The sequence below is a fragment of the Dicentrarchus labrax genome, unplaced genomic scaffold, assembly GCF_905237075.1.
Source record: "Dicentrarchus labrax unplaced genomic scaffold, dlabrax2021, whole genome shotgun sequence".
Taxonomy (NCBI): Eukaryota; Metazoa; Chordata; class Actinopteri; family Moronidae; genus Dicentrarchus; species Dicentrarchus labrax.
The window spans coordinates 18,919,696-18,943,187 of record NW_026136709.1 but is presented as its reverse complement, the minus strand read 5'-3'; the positions used below and the strand labels follow the sequence as shown (position 1 = coordinate 18,943,187).

Sequence of the window (23,492 nt, the reverse complement as noted above, 5' to 3'; positions counted from 1 at the left end):
TGTATTCTTTCTTTCAAAACCACAGTAATACATCTTTTCATACAGTAAATACATGCTCAGTTATACATGTGCTCTTCATTATTTGTGCACTTGTACACAGACTGTGGTTAATGCTACATCTCTAAACAACTAACTAAAAGTGACAGCTAGCTAGTACTCCAGGGCACACAAGGTTAGATAACCCCATGCAAACAGACACATACACACACACACACACACACACACACAATGTCTCCTCTAAGGGGTTATTTCCTTGCAGCCTGTGCTCCTGTTGGAGGTGTCCAGTGTGAGTCCTTTGGTTTCACCCTCCTGTCTCATGTGTCACAGCATGTTGTCACATATAGAGGCAGAGATGTATTATTGAAGATGTCTGCACCTTACTTAGGCACTGTACATTAGGCTAACACAAGTGCAATTATCTACACGTGGATGCATGTATAGGAGTCTAATTGCCCCGCATAGGCAATGACTGATAATACCTCTGCAAAAGAATGTGTCTGTGCCAGTATTATCTTGCTCTGGAGTGATTTATTTACAGTAACTCAGTCAAACTGATTTAAATCACCAAAATGATCACATTTAGATACAATAACTGCTTGGAGGTAAGGTGAAGATAGCACCCTTGGAAGCAATCTTCCTTGAACATAAAGAAAGTGACCAGTGATAACAAAAAGAGGCCCTCTGCAGCATGTGTGCTTAGGGAATTTAACCAGCTTTCCTTTGTGTATGAATGGGCGTCTATATGGGGAAAGGCTCACGCTGCAACAGTGGCTAATTCCTGCTAATCCCACCGTATCTCCTACCACTTAGAGATGGTTTTCAACGGCAGCCCTGGAGCTGGGGAATTGCTGGTGAGATTAGCTCGCATTAGCTCCTCCTCTGTGGTAAACACTCACAACCAGGCCAGGCCGGGCCTGCCACACTGCTTCCATGCTAACCTTTTGCACAGAAATGGATTAATTACTTTTCAAAAATGTTTCAAGTCTTATTTAGAGAACAATGTAAGTTTGTTTCAATTTATTCTGCTTTTATTATGGTTGTAGTTTTGTGTGGATTCAGTTCTGTGAGGGCTGAAACAGGCTCCCTTGTCATGCAGGCTTTATGAAAGGTGTGTTTAGAGGTGTTTGTTTGTGCAGGATTTAGCTGTGTTCTCCTCTACATTTCACTAACTTTCCTTTGCACATTTCCATGCTTTTCTTATTGCCTGTCAATAGGCTTGTGTTTATAGTATTAGGTTGTGATTTTGGACACAGTTTGATAAATGTTACAACAATAATCCAAATGCACAAAGAAAAACAACATGCATTCGTAGACTGATAGATTACTTTGAAATTGAGACTCTGCTTTGACTGACTCTGAATGTAGGAAACACGCCCCTTTGAGTGTTTAGAGACAAGAAACAAATAGCAGCCATCAAAAGGTTAACTGTAGATATAAATCTCAATTCTGCAGGTGGCAGTTATCAGATCCTGTTTTTGAAAAGCTATTGCACAACACAGTTTTAAAAGTTGGCAACAATTTTAACTTTTCATGCTTTAAATGACAAATTATTCACTGTGAAATTAGATAATGATTACTGAATTCCATGATTATGTAGATTAATTTAACAGTTATCCTACATATAATGTTCTACATTTAGTATGAAAATCCCCAAATCCCAATAACAAAAGGCTATGTTTTCACCATGAGTCAGTGCTGCTCTTAATGTCATCCAGCATTGTAACAGTGTAATCCTAAAGTATCATTTATCTGCATCCGGCACGTAGCTACAGCGTGTAAAATGCAACATGATTAATAAGAAATAACAGCATATCCAGTCTTTTAAGATACAGATGAGTCCTTTCAGATAAAGACAGAGCTGAGAGTTGGTCGTCTCTTTTGTTGCACAAGAATACAGTGCAGCATAACACTCTCTGTCAGGAATTCATCACAAGTGTAACGGAAAGTGAGCACACGTTTATAGCCTGTATTTTTGTATATGCGGCTATATATGCAGCTCTATGTAAGAGTGTATTGTAGTGTTAAACCCTCAAAAATTAACCCTGAACTAACCAACTACCACTGGATTATCCTCTAGTTAAACACTTGATGTGGTTCCAGTTTAATTCCCAAACAAACCAGCATGACGGCACTTTAAACGCTAGACAAACCACTCATCTGGTTACTCTACACTACAGTTTATCGTGTAACCAGCATGGTTTCATTGAGTATTGTATTCAGAATCTAAAGAAAGTGGTCCTGTATGTGCTTGTATACTGGGCTTCAAGTCTCCTTCAGCTGAGCTCTTCACTAATATGTTTCACATGGATTTATACCAGTAAAAGCACATGAGCCTGTGCGTACTGCAGTTTACATTGTTCTCTCCCAGCAGTAACCCATGTGCTTTTCTTTCACAGGAGATCTCTCCTGAAGATGTTTCCACAATCAGGGAAATCGATTGTCTTTGACAACTTTCCAGATCCAACTGACACCTGGGAAATCATCGAGACAATTGGGAAAGGGACGTATGGAAAAGTCTACAAGGTGCTCGACAAACTTGATGGAAGTAAAGCAGCTGTAAAGATACTGGATCCCATCCATGTAAGTTCTTGTCTGGAGTGTACAAAATAAATGTGTGTCAGTTTAAATGACTCAGTTGATCGTTTAATGTAGGTCCAAATCTCACATTATACTACAATATGTAGTCTAAAGTTCACATGTTTTCACCCCGTATTGGAAGTCCACACTGCCATGCACGTGTTGTAGTCAGTGCTTAAAGCAGCTATAAGCTTGTGGTGTGTTTATGCCTTTGGTGGAGGCTCAGGGTGGAGAAGTTACTGTCTTGTGACCCTAAATCTGTCGCATTTGGAGCGTCTGTATTTTAAAGATTTAGACACCAACACAGATTAGATCTGACCAACCATTTTTCTCTTTGCATCTATCTTGCTCTTTGTTAACTTTATGGTTTGCCTTCAGTTGTTTAGTCAGTGTATATCTACCAATATTCCTCTCAGTCATACTGTATGATACCGTAAACTTCTCTGTGTTTTTCACATAAACATGAACCCATTTTTAGTGTAACATATGATTTGTGTTCTTCGGTTTAGGTTAGTGTTTGTGAGTTGTATACTTTTTTTCCCATTACTTTGGCTACAGTCAACACAAAAACACATTACAATAATATGGACTGCCTGTCTTTTCCAGTCACAATAGTATGCATTATATTACATTTTAGACTTTTATACTACTTACTTTTCATACCTGTAGTTTATGTTTACTCCAATGAGCAACTCAAAATGACCTGAGAGACTTACCCAGTACTAAACAATGAAAGAAAGACAGAAACAATTCCTGCAAATTTACAGTAGAAAGACCCTCCATAAAGGATGCAACCGTATGGAAAACGCTTAGGACTTTAGGTGTAATAGGTGGAAAAAGCTGGTGGAAAGTATGTTGACAGACCTCTTGTACAACATCAGTATAGTGATGGAGTCATTAGCTCAGAACTTGGCAAGATAAACATGCTGCCCTCCTTTATTCCCTGCACTCGCCTTTTAGAAAAGGAGTTTTTTCTTCCATCTACAACAAATTATCTCATCAAATTGGTTCTGATGAATTGATCATCATCAGTGGGATGTGTCATGGCACTACTCTGATAATTCGGGGCTCCTTTGCTTGTGCAATTACAGAAGATTACGGAGCAGGAGGTACTACATTTTTAAGCAGTAACTGATTTATTGTTGTCATCTTAGATTTAAATTGAATAGAACATTAGCAAAGGTCACTATTTCTAATGAACATTTATAGAAAGTAGTCATCATTGATCTTATGCTATGGTGTCACTGGGTCCTGCATAGACTGATAATACCTGCTATGTTGTTTATTATTTTGAAGGTACACTGAATTGTATGGCTTATTTAGCAGCTGTAATGAGCAGTCATTGTCATCTATTAAATCCAGCCTTCGTGCTTATAAAAGTCTCATTAGTCTTTTGTGAATTTGTTACTGTTTCTCATTATTGAGAAATGATTATCTACAGACCACTAGTCTGTGAGGACCATCATTACCGTCATTTTAATCACAGGGTTGATTATTTCACGTATAGACCTATTACACTCACTACAACTATATTAAAAAGTCAGCTCATATGCTACGCTCTGCTTGGTTTGCAGCTAGGTGTATACAGTAGAGCAGTGGTTCCCAACCTGGGGTCTGAACCCCATGAAGAGGGTCACAAGATATATCTCAGGGGTCATGAGAGAGAATGTAAATCATATGTCTTTTACACAATTTCTCTAATATGTTTTTTTTTTCTTGTGAAATACTGGATTGTTTTAGACTTTGTGGTGTCAAAAAAAACAGACTTAGAAGTCACATGCAGACATTGCTTCACTTTAAAGGGCCATAAGTCAAAAAAGGTTGGAAATCTTTCCTAGCATAATTTGATACAACTATAAACCTGTATTTAACATTAAATATGCATCAGCAAGATTTGTATGTAAAATACTCCTGTCTCGTAAGCCTTAATGACACAGTAAGGCTGCACCATACAGTAAAAGAGTGTCCAATAATTGCTATTATTAAGATGTCCTGGTTTTGCCCTTTTCACCCATGTTAAATTATAGAGTAAGTGATGAAGACTTCATAAATTGCCCTAAAGAGCATCAAAAGAGTGTTCATTAGTTTTCTTGGCTTAGTTAGATGAGAAGATCAATGCCATTGTTATGAATGTCCTGATATGATAAACATAAGCAAAACATGACTTTGTGTGTCCTTGTCTTTCAGGATATCGATGAGGAGATCGAAGCAGAGTACAACATCCTCAAAGCTCTTTCTGACCACGCAAATGTTGTCAAATTCTACGGGATGTACTACAAGAAGGATGTAAAATGTGGAGATCAGTTGTGGCTCGTATTGGAGGTAGGAACGCTTGTATTTGAAAAGAAAAGCCACTATGTGTTTGCCACACAGGAGTCTTATTTTGAGACCTCAAATAGCATTTGCCTGTATACTGTGGCGGTACCATGCAGACAAAGAGAGCATAGCTGAGATTAAAGGTCTGATTGTACTTCACATGCCATGTCTCGCCAGGTATATGCAATGGTGACCAAATCTGGCCAGGGATTATGCACCAGTTTAAGCCACCATGGGCAGTCTAGGAGTTTACCTATAGGCCACCTGGGGATTTGGTTGAAAGCCAACATCATGGAGCTTGTTGAGGGTTGAGGTTAGTTTGCATGACGTGGGAGCCCTGCTGAGAGCAGCAGAGCAGGGATTTCTGTTTACAGGGGCTGTCTCAGTGCATTAGTTTATACACCTTGCAGTTTGGAGCACAGGCCCAAATGTAGCTGCTTTCTGTTTTGGGTAGAAAATGCTGAAATGTTACAGGAAAGAGCGTATTTTGAGGTTATATGTAAACTGCTTTAAATTACTATGCTAAATTGGCAACTGAATGCATACCTGCATTTAACTTTGGGACTGCTTTCTTGCACCTGCTCATGTACAGGAATGGCTAGATGCAGGTATGAATTTGTGATATTTTATACAATTGTTCAAGGGGACCTTGCTGCTGCAGCTGCTTTCTGTACATCCAAAAAAGTGCCTTGCCTCCAGCTCCCCAGTTCTCCCTCTTTCATATTTCATTGCCTGCTGTAGCCCTTTTCAAATGTCAAGCTCCAGAGAAAACATGTAATGGAGGTCAACCTCAGAGGAGGAAAAGTGTTTGTGGGGTCCAACACAGTGGCAGATGTGGTTTTCCTTTGCCTTTTGACTTTCTGACCATGTAATTTATGTTCCTGCTTTGATAAAGGGCAGTGCAAATCTGGAGATGTGTGGTAAACAAGGTCAGTGAACTTGAGGAAGAATGGTGGCGAAGTGTCGCAGATTTGGTCATAAAGGTCTTTGAAGTAGTTTTTTGAAGAATGTAATGTTGGTTGGTTGGTTTACATCCAATAATCCAACGGCTATCGCCATAAAATGTTGCACAGAGATTCATGGTCCCCAGACGATGAATCTTAATATCTTTGGGTATCCCCTGACTTTTCCTCTTGTGGAACCATTAGGCTGGCACTTTTGGTTTTGAGTGAAACATGAAATTTGGTACAGATACTGTATCCATGGTGTCCTGAGAGGCTGACTTTGATGACCCCCTGACTTTTCATGCAACTCCCCCAGCAGGTTTTTATTTTTGGTTCAAAGGAACATTTCTTGACAACTGTTATACAGTTTGCCATAAAACTTGGTGCAGAAATTTACATTTCACACAGGATACACTGAGAAAAAACATCAAATATGGAGGAGAAAATTAAAAATATTATAAAGGATACAAAGAAGGGAGATTTAAATTTTTGGGCCTCTTGCAATTTCAGAATATTTTATTATATGGCCTTTTTTATCCTCCAGTGGACTGTGCATGCATGTATTTGGTTTGGTCTTCTTGCCCAAGAAATGCCCATCTTCACCAACTGTTCCACATTGTGCTGTTCTTTTATCCATTATCAAGTGCAACAGCGCTAGAACACAGTGTCCATATTTCTGTAATCCAAGCTCAATGTGCTTTGCATCAACTGCAGCAGTGTTATGCTAACCCAGTAGATAGTTTTCACCTCTCCAGCTTGTGTTTCTTTCCCTTTTCATCGCTGTCCTTCCTCCTGACCTTTGCAGAGGACCCTGCAATTACTTTGCTCGGATATCAAGTACAATCCAAGATGCTGAATAAACAGACCACACACTGCATTACAGGAAAACAAAGACCTTTATCTGACGTGATAGATTGTACGTTTTGTATCAGGTTTTTTTAATCTGTCAGTTATTGAATAAGAATACATATCTGGTGTAAGGGGAGTTCACTCAGCTTTGCTACTTTGTTTACTCCCTGTTTCCTCTGTGGTTTGCATATCCATTTCCAAAATTTCCCTTGCAAAAATCTGCAGCCAGCAGTCCAAATCTGGTGGCTAATCCTGAGGCTGAAATCACTGCCTGACAGTTTAGCAAGTGGCTGTGTGGGGCTGTGTGTGTGTGTGTGTGTGTGTGTGTGTGTGTGTGTGTGTGTGTGTGTGTGTGCTCTGAACTAGATGCACAGGGGGTTTTAGCAGTGAAGAGACAGGAAAGCAGGCAGTGAGGTGGTCATTCACCATGGTTACTGTCCCTCCTTTCTAAACTGTAATTTTCCATCCTTTAGCGACGCTGAGAGGAGCCTTTCTCTACCCTGCCCTGACAGCAGACCGCTCATTATGAACAGAATTCATACAAATTGCATCCTCTACTTTGTTAGACCCTCATTGGGGCCTGCAAGCTTTTGGCTTTGCCTCTGTAGTATGCTCCTTTATGATAGCGGATGTGGGCAGAGATGAACAAGCTTTCATGTATGACTGCCTAATTCTGCTCCCCGAGAGTTTAAAAATACTTCAAAGATAGCGATGATGGAGCGACTTTTATTCCCTAATTGGAAATGAAAACCTGATTTGGATGTGCATTTCATTTGTGAGTTGTTGTGAGTTTCATTCAAAGACCCAGTTTAATGAAGGCCAACAATGATTGGTCCAATCTGTAAAAGCTCATCTTTAAGATGTATCTCATTTCATTATGAAAAAATAAAAAAACATAGCTAATGCTAAATTGAAATGGCATTGCTCTGTGCCTATATTGCATTTTAGGTCATATGGTTATTTATGTAATTTAACTGCTAGTTCTTTTTCTGCTGCTTTGTTGTTACTACAATTAATAATGATAGTAAAGTGACTATTACATGGGAAAGAAATATGCTTATGTTTAGGCAAAAGCTGCTGATCTCTGCTGTAAAACAATGTTATAATAGATTAGTTGATCACACCTTTAACATCATCACCATTTTTAACAAATTCTTTGTATCTCTGTTAAAAGACAGAAACACCTTGTTTTTTGTTTATGATTAGATTCGATTAGATTCAACTCTATGCTCTTACAGTCATACAGTTTTATAGCAAGTACTAGTTTTACTTCTGCATCAGGATGTTGTTGCAAAGAGATATGGGACCAACTGTGGACTGTGATTCATCAACTTTGGCTATTTTTGTTGTCTCCAATGTGTTTCTAATGACAGTTGATGGTAACAACATGGAGCAAGCTGAAAGAGGGCTCAGTAATCCAAACTTTTCAATAATATGTGTCATTTTTTGTCACAAAGTAAAGAAGAGAATTTTGCTAAACAAGATTACATTAGGTATATAGCACTTGTTCAGCTCATTTATTATCTAATTTTAGTATCTAAACCCCATTCTACATATGGAAAATTCATTTGATTGGCATGCACCTGTCAATACAAGGTCCGACACTTCACAGAGAACTATATACAGACAAAACTCTCTGCAACTATTTAGAACAAATGGGCTCTGTCATTAGGAAATGGAAGAAGTAAGTGGGCATGAAGGGCCTTTACCATGACCAAAACTGAATTGGCATCTTTAAGAGCAGAAATGGAAGAAGTTGTCAGACTGTCTCTGTAATACTACATCAAACAGGCCTTTATGGTAGAGTGGCTGGAAAGAATAATTCCTGAATAACAACCCATGTGACAGCCCACTCAGAGTCTAAAGAAGAATATATAGTACTTATTACACAGTAAAATGCCCCCTGTGACTGATATATTCTTACATTATTAGACTGTTAATACTGATGCAACAACGTGTAAGTAGCATTTGACTGTTGTAGCTGTTTAAGAGCTATAGTTTTACTATATGCAGTTAGGTAGTTTAGTCCAGTGGTTTCCAACCAATGGTTCGGGCCCCTTCCAAAGGGTAACAACATACATATGGGGGCAGTGAAATGATTACTGGCAGGGGAAAGAGTTTAGAGATTATTTTGAAACAATCTGAAAAGGTATTGTGTATATAATAGAATATTAAATAAAAAATAATAAACCAGAGACTTTGATTTTTGACCTTTTTGTTTGTCCTCTCTTATTATACCACATTTCTTTTTGGTCGGACAGCTTCTGAAAGTCAAAACAAAACCGCTGTGGCCTGCATTTATCCCCATTAGTGTCTGTCCCGATTCATCCTGCCCTCATACCCCAACCTCTACAGTCAATGTCATTAATTGACAATGAGGTGTAAAATGGTATTCCTTGTTCAGGCTTTTCAGTAAATGGTGCCAGAAAGTAGACACCTCAGCTATTATTCCTCTGTAAACGATAAGGCCACAGTAACAATAGTAGTGTTTCTTTCTGGAAATGATCCAGAGTGTCACACACACAGGAACACACACGCTTATTCAGTGTTGTAGACATGATGCACCTCCTAAGTCCAGTAATCTGACAGTGAATTAGAAAGATACATCTATATATACACAGTATATTTATATTTGCATGGACATCAAAGATAGTTGAGTAAAAAGTCAGCACCTGTGTGTTTAAACGGCCGCTGTGGTTTCTCCTCACTGAGTCAGGGGGGATGCTCCGTCTGTTTCATCTTTATATTTGTTTCATCCACTTCTTTTACACATCTTTGATCGACTACTTTCATTTACATGACTAAACAAGCACCTGACCTCATTTGTAATGGAGAATATTCTACTCAGTATTCAATGTATTCAGTTTTCTTTGAAAATTGGTAGTTCTGTAGAAACTAAGGGGACATTCAAGATGAAGATGTAAGACATTGATCTTAACAGATGTTTTATTTAGCTAGTGTTCCCTTCGGATTTTAAACCAAATATTTGGCGATAAATGCTAATAAGGTAGCACTATTAATCATTTTTAGAAGTAATAGGGTTAAGGTTATTAGTCTACTTGTAGCAGTGTGAGTTCTTCAACAATATTGTGGCCTATATTTGAAATATTATATATAATAATAAGACAGCAACCAGTGGAATTGGTGTTGAGCTTCCACTAGAAACCCTTATATCCCTTTATGTGATCCCTTGTTGGCAGCTGACTGTAAAAAACAAATCTTGAAGGAAAGTGTGCTTTATATTGAAGGTCCATATTTGAAATTTAAGGCTGCATTTTTTTCATGGAGTGGGAATTTGAACCCTGTTTACCTATTTTTTTTCTACCAAACTTAATGGAATAAACTGTCTTTTCAGCTCTTCTGTATATCTCCATTGACTTTCACAATCACTATCATAGTTTAACGATGTGGCGCTATTGAAAAGAACCTTCAAACCACTAAATACCTGTACCCGAGCTCTTTCATGGAAAGGTTAGGAAATCTTGTTTAATCTGTACACGATTTAAATCAAACCAGGTCTGAAGTTTCAAATGTCGTTTCCACTTTGCAGAGGTTTGAGTCTTCACCACATCTCAAATAATTAATGTTCATGTCGAGCATCACTTTCTGGAAGTGGACTATGGTGAAAGCGCTAACATTTAGCTGTGCTAAATCTAGAGCACCGGACCTCTCATTAATATGGATTTGTCTGTCTGCCCTGTGTAATTTAATGATGACAGGTGATATTGCAGCAGTGAGGTGGACTGACGTCAGGCGCAGCTCATTGTCAGAGTGTTGTGCTGTCTGTGAAAGCCTCAGTGGTATTCTCTGCTTAACTGCAGTTTGTCTGCACGTCTGATACCAGAGAGAAGGAGTGATTAAGCTCCCCATGTGGCAGCTGAGATACACGCCATCCATCCTGCAACAGCTCTCTGGGCTCCTGATGGATAGGTAGATTGATAGGCAGATAGAAAACAGACAAAAGGCACAGCGTTGAAAACTTATGCCATCGCTTAGTCAAGGTCAAAGACTTGCTTCACTCACAGCATCATGGTGCATAGAAGGATTACTGAATGGTACGGTGGCCGACAAGGGCAAACGCGCCGCAAACGGCAAAACGCTGCAAACACGGGGAATGATGCAAAACCAAAAACACACAAACACATAAAAACAAATGCAACAGAAAAACGCAGCAACAGAAAAATGCTGCAAATACCAAACACCTTGTCGGCCACCGTAGAATGGGCCCCAAGTGGTTACTTTTGGAAGTCACTGCTGGTATTTCGTGATGGAAAGTCAGTCGGACAACTAGAAAGAGACAAAGAACAACCACAAAACTTCTACAAAGAGAAACTCACCACCACAAAGAGATGCAAAATGCATGCAACATGACCACAGAGAGACACAAAACAACCACAGAGACTGTATGACTGCAAGGAGACACAAAACTTCGACAAAGAGATACAAACCCAAAATCTAAACCACTCAGCGTTTCTTGTCATTTTGTGTCTCTTTCAGTCCTTGTGTCGTATCATGTTGGAGGGGTGGAGGGAGTTTTACATGTTTGTTTTGAATATTTTAGTATTTCCTGATTTACTTTACTTCAAGTTTCAAAATATCTTGTTCCAACAAAGAAAATGTTCATTTAACAAAGTCATTATGCATTGTGTGCTTTTTAAAATCAACTGAAGCTGAAACAATTAATTGGCAACTATTGATAGAATCATTTAATTAATTTAGCCTTTAGCCAAAACACCAAGCATTTACTCATTTGAGCCTCCCAAATGTGAGTATTTGCTGCTTTCATTAGTTTATTTAGACTTTCAGCAATTTGACTGGGTTGGGACTGTTATTATTTCCTGACGGTTTATAGACAAATAATCAATTGAAATATATATATATATTTGAATCCATAACATCAACTAAATTTAGTGAGCTATTTTATGTTCACTGTAAGCTGTAAGTGGAAGAATCAATTTATAGCTTTTCTGGGGTTAGCTCAGTTAGCACATAAACACTCTGTACAAAGGCAATCAAGCCCTGTGGGTGGAATTATAATGAGATGACAAAATGGGTCCCTATTCAGAGATTTGGGCACACAGCTGCAAATATTATCACTGTGTTATGATGCTACTATTGTACCAGTCAGCACTTTTTTGTTAGGATTGCAGGGGAAGACATTCAGAGAGTAATAATACAAAATGATACAATCAATTTTCCATCTAGTGCTGTTATGCAAGTACTGTAGGTAACATCCTGTTTCCCTAACCATTTCAGGAAAGCACATATTACACTATAGGCTTCATGCTGTGCTGTTGTGTCATTTTAAATGAGAGCTGAAAAACCTGTGTTATGTAAGTTATCTATCAGTAACCTTTTCTGATACATGCTGCATAGTCTCTTTAGTACGATCGCTGCAGGGGACTGATTCTTATCCTAAATAACCACACACCACTGCACCTCTATTGCCTAATTAATCTTTCAGTTTACAAGTGCGGGAAATTAGTGTAATTATACAAGAACAAGTGTTTAATACATAAAAAGATGTGATGGAAATTTCCTGTCTGACACAAAAATGTTTTAGCATGCGTGTAGGACTAAAGATGTGCGTTGAAATGGGTCATAGCAAATAAGAAAAAGGTGTATGTTTATTGCATCTGTAAAATGCATCTTTTTACCACAAAGAAAGACGAGATCTGTGTTTACAAACAGTGTTCGTATGCAGAATCTACAATTTCTCTTCACTAGCGGCCTCCAAGCACTGTGACTGACATCTAAGAGCTTTATATTTTTCGTATACCTCTGGCATCTCCCAAAGAAAGGCTCAAATTAAGGGCTATTATTGTTGCCAAGGCAACCCACTGGGTAATTTTCTGTAATTTTCCAAGAGGGATTGCTGTTGACAGTGGAGTCCATATCTACTAGCACAGTATAGCACAAGAAAACACCTATAAATACATGAAATCAAACATATGTCTCTGTGGTTTTTAATCTTGGTACCTTCAGTTTGGTAGGAAATGCTGTCCTTCAGAGGGTGTGTAATTACTAATATTGGCATTGTATGAAAACACAAGAGGATGTACTTCATTTGAAGATGATTTGCGCATGTTTAATATTTAGCCTGCTTAGTCATCACAGCGTAGATTAAATCCTGCAAGCAAAATGTACATTCTCCCCGTGCGATTTTCACCTCTCACTAAGCTGCCTCAGAGAGATAAGCTGCTAAAGATTGACAAAATTACTTTCAGCATCTCTTTTCTCACTGTGAAATCTTCTGATCAAAACGTTTTCATCCTCTGCTTCTGTTTCTCCACGTAAGATTCTGCACATCTCAGATGCCCCAGATTTCAGCGTATTGTATAAATTCAGCTGTAAGCGCTGACTCATGTTGAGTTTCTTCTCATTATTCTCTTTTCTTTGTGGGTTCTTCTGTTGCAGCTCTGCAATGGCGGCTCTGTGACAGATCTGGCCAAAGGCATGCTGAAGAGAGGAGACAGAATGGATGAAGCCATTATTGCCTACATCTTGCACGAGGCCCTCATGGTAAGTCTGGCCTTTTGAATGTGCGCGAGGGGAGACAATGCTGTACTGTAGAGCTCAATCGAACAACCTCCTGCTGAATGAAAAGGGGTTTAAACGGGATAATTTCGAAGGCAGGTGCTAGTCAGAAAAAAGCTGTTAACCTCTTTTTCTTCACAGGGCCTCCAGCACCTGCACATCAACAAGACCATCCACCGTGACGTCAAAGGCAATAACATCCTGCTGACGACACACGCAGGGGTCAAACTGGTGGATTTTGGTACGCAGTGTGTCTCTTTTTTTGTTGTTGCAAAAGACGTTTAACGTAAGCTTTAACATTGGGTCTTTTTTTTAACCATCCTCCTCTAATCAGTGGAAATCACGTTACGGCTCTATTTAACAGAAGAGGGTCAAATCCATTACCTTCCTCTGCTTGCCAAATAAATTGTACCACTAATTAGTTTCCTTGAGAGGTTGGAATACATTTATGTAACCCGACAAGGTGGCAGGTGATTATACTTTTCCATTACAGCCTATCTTTTACATTCTCCTGCAGACAGCAGCGGACATTGTTGCTATTCACCCTGTGTTTGCACTGATTTGCTTTTGGGTTTTCTTAACCAAATGAGGCGCTCAAAGCAGCAGAACCACAGTTCTTGGACTGAAGGCTCATCATAGGCAAAGTGATTCTGACTATTTCCAGGGGGATGACTCACCCCTATTTTCTTCAGTGGCTGAAAAACCAGCTGCCTGTTTTCATTACAAATACAATCCCCACTCAACGTGTGTGTAGGTTTGCATTTAGTCTGCTAATTGTGGGCTTCTCTTAAAAGCCTTTTTCTACCCATGAAGCCCAAAGTGCACAGCTCTTACATAAGGAGGGGGAGGGGGAGGGGGGGGGGGGGTATTAATGGAATCACTTCATACGTGAATGTGAAGTAGCTAATATGGAGCAGGGCCATCCTTTGCCTCCAGAGCAGCTTCTTCCTCCACACATGGTTGTCAGAGATTCTCAATACCTGTTTTTTTATACCAGTTTTGAAGAAGGAAAGCCTCGAGGTCTTTAGGACGTAAGAAGTTAGAAATGTTGTTTATCTCATAAATATTTAGTGATGTCTACATCTGGTGAGAGGAGCTCCATCCTATGTTCTGATATTCTTAATTTTTTTAGCAGTTGGTGTTTTAATGGTCAGTAAAGCAAACATCTGCTTAATGGGCCTTTTTTCAACTGCACATTTAAAATGTCTTTTGAAAGCAACTTTTACAGGCTGTTATTGGTCCGTATGGGGTTACTCTAAAGATACAACCATCTATGGCAAATAAGAGGTATACATATCAGCAGAAACATATTCTAATAATCACTCAAAACTATCAACCTCACGCTTAACCCCTTACATAAACCAAACCGTGGCTCAGTTTGTTTGTTTGTTGTGGCATTTAACATCTAATTTCAGTTTTCTTATTTTTGCCTTCACCCCATCTCCTGCTCTGAAATACTGATATTCAACAACTCAAAGCCAACAGTAAACTAAAAGGGGGTACTGTGTGCTTTCAGTCAATATGCTCCCAGCTGAATGGTGAACAGTTGTCCATTAGTCTGCATTTCTCGAACCATGTCCCCTGGTTATTCAGCTGAAATTGTATTGCCTTTTTCCACAACATTTCAATGTTCTCTTATTTTTGCTGCCGTATACTGAAAATCACAGTGTGACACAGTTGTAAAATACTGAAATAAGTCATGCATTGTGTACATTTTAACATTCTTAATACGTATATTCAGGGACATTATAAATGTAATATACAAATATTCAAACAGAACATCTCATGGTTAGTGAAGAAAAAGTACAACATTTTTTACAGTACATAGCTACAGTACAGTACAGTTAGTAACAGTAACTTAAAGTTAAGATCTCCGATTGTACAGTTTTTGAAGGTTGATAACTTGAGTGTTTAAAAGGTGTAATCTCTTTTGCTGTTTCAATTTCAAAATTTCATTGAAAGTAGTTATTAATTATTGAGTTTTCTCAATAAATGGATTCCATTTACATAGTCAAATGCTCCTCTGAAAAAACACACAAAACAGGATGGATGTGGCATATCTACACTGTAAACTAAAGGAAATGTCACAGATAAGAAAAGCCAGAGAGGGCTTATGAAGAGAAAGCATCTCCATCAGCGTCATCAGAAACTTACTGGCCTTTTCCAGCAGAAAAGTGAAGGTGTCATGCTGTAGTAAGTGGTTGCTGTGGAGAACTGCCACATCACAGGATTAATCTGAACAACAGACCAGTGTGTCCATCTATAGCCACTTGAGCTGTCAAAAGTGTCCTTGAGACGGACACTTGACTGCTAATGCATTATAAGTCCCTCTCGATAAGAGAGGCAGTTATATATCTGCTGATAAATGTCAAAATAGCCTGGTCTAGTACCAGTCTTTATTAGGGTTAGATAATCTAGGAAAATATTCTCACATTTATATAGTGATTATATAAAAGATATCAAATGTTCCACAGTTCCTGAGTTACAGTTATATAAGATAAAATTATCTTGTATAACTAAATTGTCCTCAGACACATCATACAAATCTGAATAATTGAATATATTATGTAACTAATGGTCACTGAAGCACTGGAAAGTTTACACACCAGTGATGGGGAGAAAAAGGGCTGAACCCACACACATCTACTGCGGCTCCAACATTAAGTTCAGCTGAATAAAATGTCAGATACTTTGAAACAGTACTGAGTAATGCAACAAAAAGTATTTTTTTATTATTATAACTTATACCTATATATAAATCTAAATCCACCATCCTACCTCAAAAAGATATTGTAAAAAGGAATGACTATTGTTGCAGAATTAACCCAAACTAACAATATCATTACAGTTTCAAGTAGATTGTGAAAGATCTCAGAGAAGATATATTGCACATATGAGACTGTTTATTACAGTCGAGGCATTGCAAACATTTTTACTTTGATATATAGATATTTTGTTTGCTTTAGAACATCTTATCAAGTGTTTCTCTGGCTAAACTTGTAATGACTCTCTAAGATAGGAAGGGTACAGTATCTATGGTGTGCCTGAGAAGAGATTTATTACATGAAAACAAGTTTCAACTCTCATATCACCATGTTGTTTAGTAAGAAGCATCTGAAAACCCTATAGGAAGTAATTACATTTAATAGTTGTGGCATTATCACCAATAAATCATTACTGCATTAATTTGGAAACCTGAGAGTAATTGTTGTAAAGCAATTGGACCGTCGACTAGTTCCATGTTAGCCTATCTTGCCAGAATGCACACAACAATGGGACTTATAATGAAACTGGAGGTGAGAAAATTAAGCCCAAAGCAGCATTAGCATCACTATCACCATCATAGTGACTATATGGCATGAAAATGTTGGCTATGAAAGGTGCTATGCTGTACCTTTTTATACCCTGCATCACTGTGAGACTGTGAATGAAAACAAAAGACAAAAGGTCACCACAAGTGAACAGTGTCCTGATTCATGCGTCAGATGCGGCGGCTCTATGGTCTGATTGTATTGGTCTAGATTGAAATATCTCAATAACTGTGGGATTAATTTAATGTGTGCCCAGACATTCATGGTTCTCAGAGGAACCTACTGACTCCCCAGTTTCCTCTAGTGCCACCATGAGGTTGATATTATTTGGAAATGCTGTGACAACTCTTGGATAGATTGCCATGTCATTTGGTCCAGACATTCATGGTGAACAGTGAACAAGATAAACATTTTGTTATTATTATAAGCATTGTCATTGTGAGTGTGTTAGCATGCCGATGTTCCCATTTACTAGCTGTGCCTTAGCTTTGTTTCAAATCTGATCATGACTAAAATGGGGTTTGAGTACAAAACTAGAACATCATGCATGCAACACATATGTGACTTGCATTTAATTTAATTTTAATCTGAAATTTTCAGCTTTCCGTGACACTAAGTAAATGTCATGTCTTCCGGCTGAGATAAAAGGTAGCAGCAAACTGAGCAGATAAGATGTGGACTCCTGTGTTATCATCTGCCAATTGAGTCTTAGCCGATTAAGATTTTTGCAGTATTAAAAGAACAAATTAACATAGTGGAATCTCTCCCTGTGTCCAGAGCAGGAGAACTATAGGCATAAAAATTACTGTGGCATCTTTTGTATAGGTGATTTGCAAGTCTTGAACATTGCTGACAGTAAAAAAATCAACCAATCAGATATTGGTTATTACGTCATCAGAAAGGGGGGTGAAAAAAGAGGGGCAACGGTTTAGAAGTAAGCCCGGGTGCACAAAAACTTGCAGTGACGAAAATGGCAGAAAAAAAGGGCAGACTCGTGCTTGCCGCGGTGCTACACGCAGGCACTGCGTCACGCTGGGATTAATGGTTTTTCATGTGGAGGGGTGCACGCTACACTAAGCAGCTGAAGAGATAAAGCCCCCGCAGTGACTCATCACCAGCGGAGAAACAAAATAGCAAAGAGATGGACCCAAAAAGAGCAGTGGAAGAGTGAGAGGAGCTGTTCGTTCATGGGTCTCTCATGAATATTCTAATTGACAGCGTTATCTCTGTGATGATTATTAAGTGTGGCCCACCAGGCTCCACTCTGGGCTAATGTAGCGGAAAGAGAGGGGCTGTGAGAGCTTTAATAGGGGGCTCTTTGTGTTTTTTGTATCCACACACACTGATATAGGCCACCGTATGTATATTGTGGCAGGCGCATGTGAGTGTGCAACCATAAGTTTGATCGGATTTTTGGGGTTTACTGCAGTAGTTTGGCTTCATCCATCTTTGCGTGTATGCCTGCATCTATGTAAAACTATGGGTTTGTCACTAATGTGGGTTGACAGGTTACTGTGTAGTGGTTTGGTGACAGCATGTCTCTCTCTCTGTGTGTGTGTGTGTGTGTGTGTGTGTCAGCCTTATGTATAAATCCCCTCCTGCACACATTTTCGAATCCCTTTTGATGTTTGCTACGGAAACATTTTCCTCTGCATTGCTCATCTCCACCCCTGGCTTTAACCCACTAGCACCAACAGAGCGTCAGATGCTTGTTGAATGCTCGTCTGATGCTTGTTAGAAATACATGTACGTTGTTTACATGTCTGCACACGTGGCATGTTTTGAACAGAATCTGACTGCTGAGACAAATTCTGCAGAAAATGAATATTCAATTTCAAACTGTGATTCAGATTCACGTAAAATAATCCACGACGTGCTAGTGCAAGACAAAGACACTGGTCTGCAACCGCATGTCGTGCATCAGTAGATCACCTTTTGTTTGTTGGTAGCCGCATTTGTCTAGAGGCTTTGCTTTTGTCCTGGTTGCTGCTTCAGCAAAGCCAGCCCTGGGATACATCACTGTGTGGTGTAACACTGATTTGTCTGGACTGGACTGAAGTCACGATTGTGGGTCAGCATGTTCTTTGTCAGGGTTTGTAAAACACATTAACACACACATAACAACACACACGCGCTCTCTTTCTCCATTTTTCCTGAATGTATTCTGACTTGATTGTTGCAACATGACTTTGTCCTCTTTTTATGTGTGTAACAGGAGATAATAAATCATTTAGATACATAATATCTTGTTCTGAGAGAAGGTGAAACGTTGTCTCCAGCTGCCAAAGCCTGTTTACAGTTGAATTGTATTCAAATGTTGTTCTTGAAATGCCTGGAAAAATCACCTGCAGTCACACAAGAATTTGAAATTCAAAGCAATCTATCATTTGAAGGGAAAAAAACAACTTGATGGCGTTGTGTGCATGTGAGTGTGCGCGTGTGTGTGTTTTGTTTTTCCTCCTTGTCACTATAGTGACAGCTTTATCAGTGGGACACAAGAAAGCGCTAGGATCCATTCAACCCCATATCAGTTGAGCAGCACCCCACTGTTTACTTTTCACCGTTTCCCTTTTCATAGACTGATCTTTGTGAGAAAAAAGAACACATACACACAAAAAAAACACATGTCAGGGAAGTTATTGCAAATTGTCTCCACTGAGTGCACGTTCTGAGAGCGAGGCTAAAATGTCTAAAGTGTGTATTCTCTTCCCTTCAGGTGTTTCTGCCCAGCTGACAAATACCCGCCTGAGGAGGAATACCTCTGTGGGAACTCCCTTCTGGATGGCTCCTGAGGTACAGTAAAACAGAGCCTATAAACACTCCCGCAGCCTCATCTCTTTCCACTACATTAGCCTGGAGCAGATCCCAGTGGGCCACAGTTAATAATCATCAAAGAGATAACACTGTCAGATACAGTGGGAAAAAACAGAATGGACGGCCTCCATCATTTGTGTCCTGTCTAATCATAGCTCTAGTGCACCAGCAGTTCATATATTGCCTATACAGACTGCATCAAGAACTGATCATTTTATACCACTTGCATCCCTGTGTCCTTTACCTTTTATGGTAGATAAATGTAACTTACGTTGTATAAGGGACAATATAAAGTGAAGTGATCTCCTAGTTTGAGGTTATTGCTCTTGATTCATCTCACTGGAGTTTATTTTGTGACAATGATCAATGTCTTTTCTCTTGAAAGTCTGTTTCCGTACTTGAATCATAAAATGGGGAAGAAGTTGCAGTTTCTCTGTGTTGTCTGGCTTATCCAACGGTTGAGCACAAGCATCCCTCCCAAGTTGCACATATTTACATCCGATGCCATTATTTATTGCCAGTGCAGGAAGTAGTGTGCCCTTTATAAAGCAAGTTTGAGAGTGACTTTTATGCCAAAGCCGGAAGTTTGCGTAAAAAAGTGAAGCTTTTTGTGGCTCCAGCAGTAGCTGCACAACGTCTGATAAAATTGGCAGTGTGGAATTAGAAAGAACTAAGCTTATGGGACCTCTGTAGCCCAATCTCTGCTTGAGGCTTGAGGCTACATTCGCTGCTACTAGCAGAACACACCTGATCTGCATTGTGGGTAATAAAAGCACCAGGTTTTGACACGGTGGAATAAAAAAGACAATATATTGCACTAAATCAGTGGAGTACTCTTTTAAAGGTCCAGTGTGTCTGCTACATGCCACTTAATCCTGCACACTGGTTCTACAATGTTTGGGTACTTTAGTTATTACCACAACCTTTCCCTAACCTGAACAATACCGTAGTTGTCATACACAGACATTGTTAAAATGAAGAATTCAAAAAACATTGTCATTGAACATAATGCAGGGTTGATTAAACATTTGGTCTGTCCATGGGGTTAATTAAATGTGTAAAAATAAAAACATTTCATGGACTGGCAATGAATGAAAACAGCTCACTAAAACTTAACTATTTGGTAATTGCAAATTTTTGGTGTTGTATTTTGTTGTTATTTTATATACCAATGATTGTATAAAGCAGTGTTAAAGAAGTTTAGTAGATAGTAAAATCAAAGCAAAAAGGTGGCACACTTATGAAAAAGCAAGGAAACACTTAAGAATACGACTTAACTTCCAAGGACGTCTTGACTGTTCACGTCCACTTGTAAAATCAAATTGACTATCTTTACATGAGGTTTGCATGCGGTGCAAATTGTGCATTAGAATACATGTGACGTGTCCTGTCAGGACTCAAAGATTTTAATCTCATTTGTGTAGGATCCTCGTCATCAAAGAAAGTAGCTTGGATGGACTTTTTAGACTAGTCTTTGGTTGAAAGGAGAATTGTAAACAGGGATCTGCAGTATTATTATTACAAGAAAATAAGCGTTATCGCCAACATTCTGGATAATAAACTTTTGTTTTTGTACAATCACGGTCTGACCTACTGTCTAAAGAAGATCTGTTTATGTGCCTTTGTGTTGTGGGGTAAGTGTCACATCTATAGCTTTCAGCTAAATTTTTATTGACTTTATTTATTTTAGGCTTTGTTCAGAGTATATATTGGCTCTTTTGGGGATATATTTGATCATTTAAAGTTGCATTTTTTTTGCAAAATAATGTTCATGAGGACTGATTTAACATAGATTTTTTTGAGTGTTACTTATGTTTGTTATGTAGAGGTTTAACAGAGTAGTGAGGGACTTTATGTTTTCCATAAAGGATTGTGTGTCTTTGTGTGTGTTTGTGTGTCTTTGTGTGTGTTTGTGTGTGTGTGTGTGTGTGTGTGCGTGTGCGTTTGTACAGTTCTTATTGATCTGGTAATGATTGCCTGTGTACATAAGCACATGCCTATTGAGAATTGGGAACACAAATTAAATAGATTTTAGACATTTGACAATAATAGTGAACGTTTGTTTTCGTCTGTGTGTGTGTGTGTGTGTGTGTGTGTGTGTGTGTGTGTGTGTGTGTGTGTGTGTGTGTGTGTGTGTGTGCGCGCATTTGTGTGTGGTTATGTGTACACATGCCTCCCACTCAGAGATGAGTCATATTGTTGATTGGGTACCATGTAGCCCTAAAGACATTGATGACAGACTGTGAGTGCATGTACTTGTATGTGTGTGTGTGTGTGTGTGTGTGTGTGTGTGTGTGTGTGTGTGTGTGTGTGTGTATGTGTGTGTGTGCACTATATTGCCCACAGCAGATGATGATGAGACTGCAGCTTTGGCTGAGCTCTGCTACAGTTTAAATTAGGCTACTTTAATATTTGTATATACATCTTGCATTGCTACATGTTTATTTAGTGTATAGTGGATGTGTAAGGGCTGACAAAATCCACTAACAATACATTAATATTGGCTTCTAAAAAAGGAAATAGACCCACACTTTACACCTTTAGTCCCCCCTCAGACATTTCATCTCAAGCTCTGATCTTCTGTCGTTTTAGGGATGAAGGTTTAATGATGTTTTGATTTGAGAATTGTTGAAGCCATTGAGGGCAAAATAATTAGACTTGTTTATTAAATGATCCTTGAACTATTGCAACTCCCAAGACAATTCACCAAGACAGTGAAAAAGTTGATTACTTTCAATGGTTGTTTTTGCTCTTTTTGGTAACAAAAACACAATGATTCCTATATTCAGGTGAATATACACTAATATTACCATACCTATGAATATTATATTCTATTTCTGCCAATAGATGCTCATAAATGTTACACACTGGACCTTTAATTTTTGCCTGTTTGGAATTGTTTTTGTTGCTATGAGAAGAGCTATTCACACATAAATTATTTAATGTCGTCAACAACATTCAAACCGACATAACACGACTCATATGCTCTTTTTGTAATTCAGTTTCAATAGCTTGATGTTTTCGATACCGTCTGTCTCCTGTAGGTAATCGCATGTGAGCAGCAGCTGGACTCCACCTACGATGCTCGTTGTGATGTCTGGTCCCTCGGCATCACTGCCATAGAGCTGGGAGATGGAGACCCACCCCTCTCTGACCTCCACCCAATGAGAGCCCTTTTCAAAATACCCAGGTGAGCCTCCATTACACTTACACAGCAGTATTCATTATCAGGTGGCCATGACTTTGACCCTGCCACTGTCAATTTACACCTATTCTACTTTTCTGAATAAATACTCCTGGTGCTGATCAGGCTCTAGCTTTAAGGCGACAATGCTAACCAGTTAGCCACTGTGCTGCTTTACATAAAAAATACATTTATTTAAAGCCTCTACAAGGAACTTTAAGTGTGTATTGATTCTGGCAGTGTTTCTACCACCTTGTTTCATTGATTTCATTGGGAATCCAACCAAATTCAACCCAGAGGCTGGCAAGAATAACTACACAGAAATATCCAATCTTTTCGCTCTTGTTTATGTACAATTAGTCATATAGAGGCATCAGTATTAGAGACTGCTTCATAACCAGTTCTTGTAGTAAGCTCAAATTAAGATAATAGTTGCTCATATTCTGCCTTCTTCTAAAACTTTTGAACTTAAAGTTATAATTATGAATGCCATGGAAATAAGTTTTACTCATAGATAAATTACTTTTGCTCGTCTTGTGTTTTACTGAATGTTGGACTATAGCAAAATTACACATAATTGAATGTTTGGAGACACTAACAGCCATATTTACTTTCATCACTCACAATATGCATTTCCTATCTCCCTTATTTTGAACTAAATGATGAATGACTGTGTCAAAGTAAAGAAAGCGTCTTTATCCTCCTGACATCCTGCATGTTTCACACTCTGAGGCGCTTCAGTGTGGTGACTTCTTAATTACAACTTAAGAACTGAGAAATCAGAGCTCCCTGTGAGAATGTGAAGGCAGCAGCTGGCCCCAGTAGACCAAGCAAGCTTTTGCATTACATGTCAGCATCTAGTTCGTATTTATACAAAGTTAGTGAATGGCATTAGCTTCAATAAAAGAAAGTACATTTTCCTAGCCTTGTGTGGTAATAGGGCAAGGCTACAGTTAACTT

The 23,492-nt window shown here is 38.8% G+C and overlaps 1 protein-coding gene across 6 annotated transcripts in view; it reads left to right on the top strand.

Moving 5' to 3' along the window:
• The window catches only part of myo3a (myosin IIIA), a 58,981-nt gene that overhangs the window by 5,609 nt on the left and 29,880 nt on the right, over positions 1-23,492 (top strand). For 5 of the 6 annotated variants that reach the window (XM_051410808.1, XM_051410809.1, XM_051410807.1 and 2 more), the window contains exons 2-7: positions 2,397-2,580; positions 4,765-4,899; positions 13,104-13,208; positions 13,365-13,464; positions 19,251-19,327; positions 22,393-22,538. In XM_051410808.1, the coding sequence (XP_051266768.1) occupies positions 2,413-2,580; positions 4,765-4,899; positions 13,104-13,208; positions 13,365-13,464; positions 19,251-19,327; positions 22,393-22,538 (731 nt within the window). In that variant the 5' untranslated portion in view covers positions 2,397-2,412. Of the gene's footprint in view, positions 1-883; positions 1,002-2,396; positions 2,581-4,764; positions 4,900-13,103; positions 13,209-13,364; positions 13,465-19,250; positions 19,328-22,392; positions 22,539-23,492 lie in introns of those variants that run through there. The other variant, XM_051410810.1, reaches the window with a different exon arrangement.